Here is a 12,010-nt window from a genome sequence, read left to right as displayed (position 1 = left end):
TTCCTAAGGTCAATTCCAAGAATGCCTGGAGGCTTCCACATATTGTGTTTTAAAGAGCTGTAAAAATTTAGCCCTACTTGCTGCACATGAGGCATAGGCCTCCCTAAATTCCTAAGCTGTGTAACTGATGAGATGAGGATGGTTATTGTGAGGCACTACAGGCACCTTATTGTACTAAAAATAAAAACAACAAAAAAAACCAAACCACACTTGCTTTTGTGGAGCTTGTCTGTTTAAATATGTGAAATGGGGAGAAATGCAGGGGGATCTCTACACCTTTGTGATCTTAAAAACTCTCAAGATACCTATCACAATAATCTTCTATACAAAAGGTTATTTTCTTCTTTTTGACTGTGTCTGTAGTTCATCACTTGAGTTAAGAATTGCTGACATGCTTTTCTTTATTTCTAGGTTTCTTACTCTGAAGTCACCTCTATTAGCAATCTTGGTGTTGCCAGCAAAGAACTAGTAGTTGAAAGACCTGGACACATTTTTCTAACCTATGCAAATGGCTCTGTGTGCATTGATGCTGATGGAAAGAAAACTACTTATACCACCACCATCCACTTCATGTGTTCCAAGGGCACTCTTGTAAGGACAAATGATCTTTCAGTTGTTGCTTCATTGCTGTAGGTTTTCTATCATGTAATGTGAAGCTATGTGAAGATGTGTCGTGTATAGTAGATTCATGACGAGAGACTTCTTGACCACTTAGAGATGTAAAAACAAAGCTGAATTAGATGCTAGAGAAGCATATGTCTCAGACTGAGTATTTTATCATAAGCAAGAACTAGTTAAAAACTGCCTCAGTGAACAGTGGTATGGGGACTTAAGAATGAGGAGGAGTTCATGCCAACATTGCAGATGCTCTTCAGAGGAAGAATATTGTAAAGTGCACCTTCAGACTTGGGTTCTGTGTCCTCTGTAGCTTGTTGATTCTAGAGGAGTCCTTAAATCTATAAAGTTTTGCTGATACAACTCCACATACTGAAGGGGATCGTTAGACTTGTTCTTGCTGGCTTGGGAATCTGCAGCTGTTATTCCCCTTACTCCCATGATCTTCAGCCCAAGAGGTATGGTGAGAATCTGTGGCTTGGAGCAGTTGTGAACTACTCTGCTTTTGCCTGAAAACCCCAAAATGAAGTGTGTATAATTAATACTCCTGGTACCTTGTTAGCTCAGCTAACAACCTTTTGTCTTGCTTAATTTTTTTTTTTTTAATCCTTTACATAGTGGACTATGTATTATATCCCAAAACTCTTCAAAGCTTAAGACTGAGTCAAGGTCTGGTCATGCATATCTAGATTCAGTATTGAATTTAATCTGAATATTTGGATGTCAGATTCAGTTCTTTGCTGAAGTGTAACGACATGCTAAGTGTTTAGCTAGACAAAACTTTGACTGGTGACCTTCAAAATAAATAGGGGAGAGGGAAGTGGGGTGGGAATTGTGTGCATTTGTATTGAAGTCTTTTAGAAGAACCCGACAGTTTCTCAAAAAGTGGAATCTCAAACGTGAGAAGGTGTTGGCTCTTACATTTATTCTGGTTTTCTCTCTACAATCTGTTTCCAGAGCAGCAGTCCACGGTTTATAGCTATTCAGGAATGTGTGGTCACGTTCTTATGGGAAACTGAGGCTGCTTGTCCAATCAAGGAAACAAAAGATGATTCTCAGGTGAGCAATGAGGATGTTATTGTACTCATAGTCTCAACATATTTTTTTTTTTTTAGCACTCCTGGTTGCTGTGTTTAAATGACTCTTGGAGAAAACTAACTACAGTGAAGTCTGAAGTTGATCATCATGGAGTCTTGGGATATTTTATTGCTTTCTTCTTGAAGTGTTACTTAAATGTGTGACTTCTGATGGAAGTGTTCAAGTGTGTTCTCTCAAGAACAGCTTACTTGCTGTGGCACATGTTTCATTCTCTTACGAGGTTGCTAGTAAAACTGAGCTTATATGTAAGGATATATGTTGTCCTTGTTTGTGTACGGATCATCAAATGAGGCTTTTTTTTTTATACTGAACTACTCAGTTGCTTCTACTTTACAGGTTTCAACAGAAACACATTATTGTGAAAACAACCCTCAGTTTAAACTTCGTGACTCTTAGCTAACCTGATAGATGTCACCTGTTAAATTGCACTTTGATATGTTGGTATGTGGCTGATGTCAATGGACAGCTGTGCAAAGTAATTGAATGAAGTGTTGCTACTGCCAGAGCTGTATTCTGACTGGCCAGATTAAGTTGCTGATTGGTACACAGGCTATGTGTAAATCACTTCTTTGGCTCTTTAAACAAGTTAGAGACAAAACATAAGAAATGCAGAAGGAGAAAATAATACTGTTGTAATTTTTTTTTTTTCAGTCCTGCTCTGTGCGAGATCCAAACACTGGCTTTCTGTTCAATCTGCAGCCGTTAGCTTCTGGAAAGGGCTATATGGCTTCTGGCATTGGGAAGAAGTTCTTGGTAAGGTTTCTGTTGCTTATGGATGCTGTTGTTGCGTTTTCCAGTTTTGTGTAGTAAGCAAGTAGAGTTTTGACTCAATCCTTTTATGAAATTTCAGTTGGCAGGAAAGTCTTGTGCTTGAGGGGAGGAATGGGGTATAACTTAATTACATCTCAGATGGTCTTAAAAGCATTGAACTTCTGGTTCTTAGCAAACATACGGTGGCCGCACTTTGGAGGCTGTGCATGGTTTGCCAGTTATGGACTCTGTTGCGTAATACCAGTTTATCTGCTGGTGCTGAAGAAATGGACAGTGGAAAACTAGAAAGGGATTTAATCTGTCCATGTCAGCGTTCTTAATGCAACCTGCATGTGTCAGTACTCCTAGGCTGTCTGCAGGTACTACCATAGTGTTTCTTAACCTAAGGATAAACTTGATATCCCCACTAGAAGTTCAGAATGTGGTTTAGTTTGTGGATCCTGCAAGCTGAACATTGAAGATATTGTTCCTGTGTTATAGTTGGTTGTCTTGCAGTCTAGAAATGACAGACATTTCACGCTGTTTGAAATAGTTCTGGGCAAGTGAATTTTACTGATGTAGAAATGGCTACTTGGACCTAATTCTTCTGATGTGGTTAATATGGTGGACACCCACATGTTTTCAAAACTTCTAGCTAAACATCTGTGGACCCATGCCAGATTGTGGTCAAATCAATGGCAAACCAGCTGCTGGATGTGAAGCAGAAAGTCTGACATCGGTGAGGCTGGTGGAATTGGACAAAACCCTGTATCTGTCTGGTGAAGGGTTTCTAACTCTTACCTACAGAGGTCCTTTTAATCCGCAATCAGGTGAGTTCAGGAAATATGCAGCAGCTGATATTGTACAAATTTTATGTGAATGATCTTCATTCCTCCCTTTGTTCATGCACTGAAACTTGCTGAGTTTGGTCGTCGCTTAAACAAACTAGGTCATATGAAAATTTTAGGAAGAAGTCAAATCATGCAGAATGGTAATGGCTCAGTTTCCAGTAGTATATGTGCATTTTAAAACTCCTGGAAACAGACCAAATACAGTACAGGATTTTTTTTCCTTGCTGAGTAGATGAAAAATATTGCTCCTTGCATGGAGAAATGGATAGTCAAACTGGGAAAACAAGGAAAATGAACTCTCGTTCTTTTCCTAAGTGAAGTCATTGCTTTAAGCTTCAGTTTAATGAATAATACTCTTTAAAGTTGTTTCATATCTGAAAGGTCATTTTTCAGTAAGCTTATACTCTCTCAAATGGAATTTTTTGAATAAGTGTTCTAGTACCTCATGTACGCTTAATTCATTCATTTAAGTCTGTTTCGCAGATGAGACTAATGAGAAACTTATATCTAGTCTTTGGATTTTACATGCCCTCCAACAGTACTGAAACTGAGTTTTCATAGAAAGGCGTATGAAACCTTAACAACAGCAGCTTGTAGGAAAACAGGATTTTGGATTTGGGAGCCTCGGAAGCTCCTGAATGTTTGTCCTCTGTACAAATTGCTATGGCGATATCTTTCATTTTCCCAGTTGTGATGTTTTCGTACCTAATATGCAATGGGTAACAAGTAATTGATCTCTCGTGTGTTTTTCTTTGGGAGCTAGGATAATACTAGGATACATTGATGACAAATACTCCCCCCACGTAGTTCTGCCATTTCTTGTAGGCTGTGGAAGGGAGGACTCAACAGAACTTAACATATGCTGCTTAAATAGTATTGGTATTACTTGTTCTGCTGTCATTATGCTGAACTTTTTACAAACAAACAAAACCCCTGAAACCAAAATTTTGTTATGTGATGTGATTTAGAGGTTACTGGTACAACTGACTTGAACGTTTTATAGGTTTTCTGTTTCTTCAAATATATCATGTCAAAGACCTAGGAAGCACAGTTCAGTGGAAGTGTAATTAAGCTCTTGAAATGTGTCAAGGCATTCTGGTCTCCCACTTGGAGAGATAGTTGTGGCTGCTAGGCAATTTAGCACAGTTCTCTAAAGAAGGCTTGTCTATTTACAGTTAAAAACCCCATGAACAATAAGGTAGTGTGTTCCTTGAAGCAGTTAGCCATAAGAAACCATTAGCAAATTTTAACGTCAAGTGTTACCTTGAACTTAAATTCAGATATTTCCCAGTGAACCAGCAGCAGATAAGTGTTTGTTTTACAGGAACATCAGACACATTCACGGTGACTTTCATTTGTAATGATTCATATCCTGGAGAGCTTAAGTTTGTGCGTGAAGAGATAAACAGTGTGCTGAACGTCCATGATACTTTTTTTGAGTTTCACACGGCTCTGGCCTGTGCTCCTGCTCCTGTAGACTGCCAGGTTACTGGTAAGTACCTGAAATTTGGGTGGGCTCTGCCCAACAGATCTTGGCAGGATTAACTGAACAACAAACTTCTGCAGAGGAGCACTTTAAGAATACCTGTTGTGAAGGCATTTGTAAGAATTGAAGTCTTCGTAGAAGTTGTAGAGAGGAAGAGGAGGTAGGTTGTTTTGAAGCAGCCTTAACTTATGAAGGCAGGTAAGTGAATGTGGAACAGAGAGAGAGAACATACACGAGAGAGCTGATAACTACTTTGAAAACCTTTAATCCTTATCATGGTTGGGTGCTACTTCAGCCAAACTTTGAAGAAAATGGGTTGATTTGGTATTGGCCTATGGAAAAATGCACCTGGGAATAGTGGAGTAGTTACTTGTGGGAAGTAACTGCTGAGGGAACTGTTGTGGTTTAACCCCAGCCGGCAGCTGAGACCTCACAGCCACTTGTGCAGTTATCCCTCTTCCCCTGAGAAGGGCAGGGACAAGAGGGAGAGGAGGAGGGGAAAGGGAAAGGAAAAAAAACCCCTCATGGGTTGAGATAAAGACAGTTTAATAGAACAACAGAAGAGGAAAATATCAATCATAATGACACAAATCACTCTAACCACCTAGTGAACTGTTACCTTCCCGAGCAGTGATTGTGGATTCTGACCCCCCTGGCCCCCATTTCTATACTGAGCGTGGCATCTGTGGTACTGAATATTCCATTGTTCTCGCTATACTCCTCCTCAGCTTCTGTGGGAAGCTGAAGAGAGTCCTTGAAAAGTATAAACATTGCAACAATTAAAACAATATGCATTATTTACATTCCTTTCACAACAATCACTAGAAAGAAAATTAACTCTTTCCTAGCTGAAACTAGGACAAGAACTCTGTTCCATGCTTGATGTAGTAATGTTCTTCATGGAAAGAGTACCTTCTCTCAATGAATATCTAATGTGATTCTGAAAATTACTTTATTATGTGTATTAATCAGTGAAACATTTATCATTTCAAATCGAGTGCTACTGCAAGTATCTAATAAATCATCTTTCAGCTTACTGTATGTATTGCATCTCTTTCAGATGCTGCTGGCAATGAGTATGACTTAAGTGACTTGAGCAAAGAGGGTGAACCATGGGTTGCTATAGATACTTCAACGGAAGCAAAGAAGCGAACATTTTTCTTGAATGTCTGCAAGCCTTTGCCCTATGTGTCTGGATGCCCTGGTAAGCCACGTGGGAAGCATTTCTTAATTTGCAATTTCTCGTGCAAGACCTTATATGCAGAATGACATCCCTAGTTATTTCAGTAGGAGTGGCCAGGGAAGTTGTGGATGCCCCATCCCTGGAAGTGTTCAAGACCAGGCTGGATGGGACTTTCTGTAACCTGGTCTGGTGGGAGGTGTCCCTGCCCATCGTGTCAGGGGATGGGGAACTAGATGATCTTTCAAGTCCCTTCCAACCCAAACCATTCTATGATTTCTTGAATTCTGCCCATTCAGTCGCTGAACCTGCATTGACCTGGGTGAGGTATGTCAAAGGAATAATAAACAGACTTCCTCAAACTGAGAGCAGTCTTGATGCTCACAAGAACTCGTGCATTAAGATGTGGGGGAATGCGTTTAGGAAAAATGCATCAAGAATAGTATTTGTCACTATCCTTGATTTTATTTTTAAAGAAGAAAGGAAAGTTGAATGTTATTGAAGCCTTCAAACTGAGGGCAGAATGAGAAGCTTATACTGTCTTTTATTGCACTTCCAGCCAGTTCGATTTATTTAACCTGTTGCTGTACTCTTCTATTAGTCTGTGGAAGCAGAGAAGTTAGTGCAGTTTTAAAGGTTTCAGTGAATGCAGGACAGTAACTTGTTCTATTCAAAGGCTTTAGGCACACAATTTCTAACTCTTATTTTAGAAAACACTTCTGTTGTTTTCTGCTTCAGAAGTTTGAGACAGTCTGATTTAATGCTCAAAGCTTGTTTAAAGCTACTCTGTTATGTTATTTTACAGTAAAGTTAGGTCTAGTTGTCAAATCTTTGAACTAAAATACAGGCTGCTTCTTTTCCTGTAGGTGGTGCCATAGGATCTTGTGTGAAGTACTCTGACAGCAGCAAGAACCTTGGAGTCATTCAGATGAACCCACAGGCTGCTACTGATGGTTCATTAAGCATTATCTACTTGAATGGTGACACATGCAAAGATAAGCAACGTTATTCTACACGTATAATCTTCCAGTGTGATCAAACAATGGTAATTTTCTGTGCCAATCGCTATTAATGAGATTTTAGAGCTTGGACTTGCTATAACAAAATAGACTGTTTATTTCTCCAGGAGTAGGGAGGCTGGTTCGAAGAAGTAGTATCTTGTATACAGGCTTTTCCCTTGTCTGTCCATCCTTAAAACTACTTTCCTGAGCCTGTAGAACACAACAGTGAGCTCTATCGTGGAATTCTGAGAGCCACCAGAACCAGCTCTTTGCTGAAAATGGGTACTGAAATTTGATAATGGATGTCTTATACTGTGCAACTGCAATAAAAAGGGATTCTGTGCATATGTTTTGAGACTTGCAATGTGATTCTTAGTAAGCCTCCTTCATATGGCTCTTTTCTGTAGGGATCGCCGGTGTTTGAGCAAGAGAATGACTGTGAGTTCGTATTTGTTTGGAAAACGTTGGCAGCATGTCCTGTTCACAAAGCAGAAGGTAAGTGTAGTTGTTTGAGCTTTGAAATATCAAACCAACCTTTACGAGAAGTAAATACTTAGTGAAGCTATGTTTGTTTCTTACCCTGTGAATATTTCTGTAAAAGGTGCCGGCTTGCGGAGGGGTGTCTCTTGAGCTTTAAGCCAACTAGTAGTCACCTATAATATTAAAAGTACAATTTAGAATGACGGGCATATGTACTTGCCTGTCTAGGGAAAAAAGGTAGAGTAATAATGCTGTCTCTGACAAATCACAGGCATCTTAAAGTGTCAGGTTTCGTGACAGTGCGTTGATCCTATGCTTGGCAAGTCATTCTCTGTCCCCGCACTAAAGACTGGAAGCTGTCCTGTAAGCTTGTCCTTGTTAGACAATGGGGGAGAGACCAGTGGGGAAGTATCAGAGTTTACAGTTGACTCCGGGATGTGCAGGAAGGAATCACAGGTTCTAGGTCTGGTATGTGGTTGCCTCTTAGATGGGAAGTTGAAAGTGAGGTATCTTCTTTGCCCTTGCAGGCTTTGTTTTGTAACTTATAGACAATGCCTTATGAAACATCCCGACTTCCAGCAAAGGATCTGTTGCAAAGTCCTGGACGTTGTTGAAACTGCCAGTGATCTCATGTGACACAGGAGCAACATTTATGAGCTCCTGCTCTATAGCACATACTTACTGTGCAGGACACTGGTGTCAAGAGTTGTGGTTTTGAAGGGAGGGAAACTGATGTCTCGTCTTTAGCTTGGCAGTAATTTGTTGGGTGATTGAGGGGAGTATAATAATCATGTGATACAATCTGATGTTTTCTTAAAAGCTTCAGAATATTCAGTAGAGGGTCACTTTAAAACTGAGGTCCAGCAGCAAAGTTATTGATGTATATATCAATATTATACTGATTATACTCATTGAACTAGAATTTTTCCAAACCATTTCTGTATACATCTTGGTAGACTTGCAAGCTGTAGGTAATGCTTCCTATGATCAATTACTTTTTAACTCACCAAACTCCATAGCTGTTAAAAGAAGATGCAAAACTGACAGCTAGGATAACTTTGGCCTTGTGACCTCGCTGTTCTTTCCAGATAATTAAGCAAGTGGTGGACTTAGTGTCTCTGATTCTGTACTTAACCCTCAGCATGGCTGAAGGAAGAACTCGTTTTTGTGGCCATATTTGTGCCAGTAAGCCTTAATTGTCCTAAGCATATTTGGCATGACTCATATATACTAAATTGTATTTTAAATTCTTAATTTTTCTTTAAAGGAGAGAATTGCCAGGTGAAAGATCCAAGGTATGGTCATGTTTATAACCTGAAGCCACTTTCCAATAAAGACATAAAAGTGAGTACAGATGAGTATGACTACTACTTCAGAGTCTGTGGAGAAATAACAGAACCTTGCAAACCGGAGACTCGCACTGTGTCGTCGTGTCAAGTAAAGAAGATGGACAGTACATTCAGAAAAGTAGCAGGTATAACACTTCATGGGAAGGAACATAAAGAATGGGAAGGTTAACCAAGGTGTAATTCAAGTTGTGATGTGATACAAGAGGGGTTCTTTCTTATCTTGTCCATCTTATGAGATAAAGCGTCCTAGCACTCTTGCTTCATGTGCAAATAAAATGTCATGTATATAGTAAACTTGACATGCAATTAGGAATGAGCTGAACCCTACTGTACTGGAGTAGTGCTCACTCAATAGCTAGGGGACAAGTTTTAGAGGAAGGTTGAGGTTTTTCTGTCAGTACTTTATTGTGCATGTTATTGCTGTCTGTGCAACCCTGTAGCCAGAGGCATTACTGCAGTCATGTATTTACTGGATGAGCTGTTTACTTTTCTCAACTCTTCGCTTCTAGGCTTGCTTACAGAAAAATTGACTTTCAAAAATGGTTTAATAATGATTAATTACACCAGTGGAGAAAAATGTCATAAAATATACGAACGATCGACTGCCATATTATTCTATTGTGACAAGACTACATCTGAGGTTAGTTTCAAAATGTGCTTACTGTGTGTAAGGTCTTCCAGGGTTGCCATCTTCTTAATGTGTGGTAGGGGAAGGTGAAGAACATGAACTAACTTCCCTCAAAGACTGCCTAATCACTTACAGGTTAGGCAGGAGATTGAAAGGTCCTGTGAGATAATAAAAAATGAGGAATATTTTGAATTTCCTATTTATAGAAGGTACCTTTGTCGTGCCCCAGGAAAGGCAGGCCTGCCCCTAGCAAAGCTCATGGAGATGTTTTCTCAGAAATAACAGCCATTTCTTTGTAAGAAATAAAAGGTAGGAGGATGAATCTGCAGGAAAGCAGGTATTACCCGACCAGACAGACCAGACAAAAATAAGCTTACTTGCTTTTAGTATCTCTCTCTGTACTTGTGCTTTTCTTCCTCTTCTTAAACAATGGCGCCTAGAGTTAGTTTTGCTCTTCCCCTTGTTTCATGGAGGAGACAGAAGCTCCTAATGGCTGCCCTTCTATCAGAAGTGTTCATGTGGATAAACTCGGGTTTGGGAGAAGCCATGCTTTCAGCTGGTCAGAGACATAGTGTGTCTCTAAGATAATAAGTAAATACAAGTTTCTGGATCTTCTTGAAGCAAGACTGAAACACTGTGGTAGCTTCAACGTGTCTAAATAAGAAAATAATTTCCTTCTGTATTTTGTTCTTTCAGCCTGTATTTTTGAAGGAAACTCCAGATTGCACCTACATGTTCGAATGGCACACTCAGTATGCTTGCCCACCCGTTAAATCCACTGAGTGCTCTTACAAGTAAGTTGTTTCCACAAACTTAAAGTTGAGCTGTACGATGACAGAAACAAATACAGCCTTATTGCAACTCACTGCAGTGCTGCCACTTCAGCTGTTGTGTTTTGACTCTGTAACCAGCGAATGTGGCATTCTGGGCCAGTGCACTGGATTTTAAGTGCACGTATCCTGGCCTGTATCAGGAGCAGCGTGGCGAGTAGGGCCCGAGAGGTGACTGTCCCCCTGTACTCGGCACTGGTGAGGCCTCACCTTGAGTACTGTGTCCAGTTTTGGGCCCCCTACCATAAAAAAAGACGTAGAGGTGCTGGAGCGGGTCCAGAGAAGGGCAACAAAGATGGTGAGGGGTCTAGAGCACAAGACTTATGAGGAGAGGCTGAGGGAGCTGGGGTTATTCAGCCTGGAGAAGAGGAGGCTGAGGGGAGACCTTATTGCTCTCTACAACTACCTGAAAGGAGGGTGTAGAGAGATGGGGGTCGGTCTCTTCTCCCAAGTCACAGGTGACAGGATGAGAGGAAATGGCCTCAAGTTACGCCAGGGGAGGTTCAGGTTGGATATTAGGAAAAAATTTTTCACTGAAAGGGTTATCAGACATTGGAATGGGCTGCCCAGGGAGGTGGTTGAGGCACCATCCCTGGAGGTGTTCAAAAGACGGGTTGATGTAGTGCTGGGAGGTATGGTTTAGTGATGGTGATGCTTCTTGTTTGTTGTGCGGGTGTCTATTTTTGTCAGGTTGACGGTTGGACAAGATGATCTTTAAGGTCCCTTCCAACCTAGAAGATTCTGTGATTCTGTATTTTAAGAGACTTTTGCAAATTATACTTCCTAAAACTAACTTCACTGAAGAAAAATACTTTCTTTGAGCTTCTTCTGGAGAATAACCTTAGTATCAAAGTAAACTGTTGGGTATGCAGTTATTGATGATTGAACTCTGAGTATGTTAGGTTGTTACAAGTGTCTAGTTATTATTTAACTATAGCTAATTTAAACAAGGATGCAAGTGCTGTCTGTTTGGAACTCCCAGGCAACAAAGCTCTTGGAAAAATGTCATCTATTTCTCTCACAACCAAGCATTAGCTCATTAAGACTTGATAAGTGGGGTCAAATGTAGCTAATAATTGGCCCAGAGTTTTAACATCTGACGTCATGATAGGCCTCTACCCTAAGGCAAAACAACACACTGTAAGTAACTGTGTGTTTGTGCTTGCCATGCACTGAAGGCCTACATGCTTCAATTAAAAGTCAGAATTATTCTTGTATTGGCTGAGGGCTGTGTGTGCCCAGACAGTTCCTGTGAGGATGGCTGGTGCAGTGATACATCGCTGTACTGAATTTGAGGTTTGTAGGGAGCAGTGAGGCTCATGCAGAGTTCTTTTCCAGTATGATGCTCTGATTATAGAGTTATTAAGTTCAAGGTTATTGTAGTAACTTAAGAATGGTAACTTAAAATTACTTGATTTTTCTTTTTAACGCTTCTTAGTTTGAATCCTTTGTCTTTCTTACAGGGATGATGAAGGAAACTTCTATGACTTTTCGTCTCTGACACGGCACAGAGAGAACTGGGAGGCAATTGCTCTATCTGCTTCTACACAGAAGTACTATATTAATGTCTGCAAGCCCTTAGTGCCGTATGGTGCTACACGTAAGAGCAAAACAAGAATAGATTCTTGCTGTACCTAGGGGAGGCAAGTGGTAGGACAGTACTGCTGGTTTTTCAGAGTGAAAAAAATCTCAAAGTATGTGGAGACAGTGGGTGTAATTTCAGCACCGGAGGGAAAGGTAGT

At 40.3% G+C, this 12,010-nt stretch overlaps 1 protein-coding gene across 3 annotated transcripts in view; it reads left to right on the top strand.

Annotated features, from left to right (window-relative positions):
• IGF2R (insulin like growth factor 2 receptor) overlaps positions 1-12,010 on the top strand; it is a 69,008-nt gene that overhangs the window by 39,566 nt on the left and 17,432 nt on the right. For all 3 annotated transcript variants that reach the window (XM_014950975.1, XM_014950973.1, XM_014950976.1), the window contains 12 exons: positions 412-591; positions 1,573-1,674; positions 2,365-2,466; positions 3,119-3,293; positions 4,639-4,806; positions 5,861-6,004; positions 6,847-7,025; positions 7,389-7,476; positions 8,729-8,935; positions 9,320-9,450; positions 10,135-10,232; positions 11,732-11,868. In XM_014950975.1, coding sequence (XP_014806461.1) covers positions 412-591; positions 1,573-1,674; positions 2,365-2,466; positions 3,119-3,293; positions 4,639-4,806; positions 5,861-6,004; positions 6,847-7,025; positions 7,389-7,476; positions 8,729-8,935; positions 9,320-9,450; positions 10,135-10,232; positions 11,732-11,868 — 1,711 coding nt within the window. The remainder of the gene's footprint in view (positions 1-411; positions 592-1,572; positions 1,675-2,364; positions 2,467-3,118; positions 3,294-4,638; positions 4,807-5,860; positions 6,005-6,846; positions 7,026-7,388; positions 7,477-8,728; positions 8,936-9,319; positions 9,451-10,134; positions 10,233-11,731; positions 11,869-12,010) is intronic.

Source organism: Calidris pugnax, unplaced genomic scaffold, assembly GCF_001431845.1.
Source record: "Calidris pugnax isolate Ruff unplaced genomic scaffold, ASM143184v1 scaffold24, whole genome shotgun sequence".
Taxonomy (NCBI): Eukaryota; Metazoa; Chordata; class Aves; order Charadriiformes; family Scolopacidae; genus Calidris; species Calidris pugnax.
This window is presented reverse-complemented; position numbering and strand designations above follow the sequence as displayed.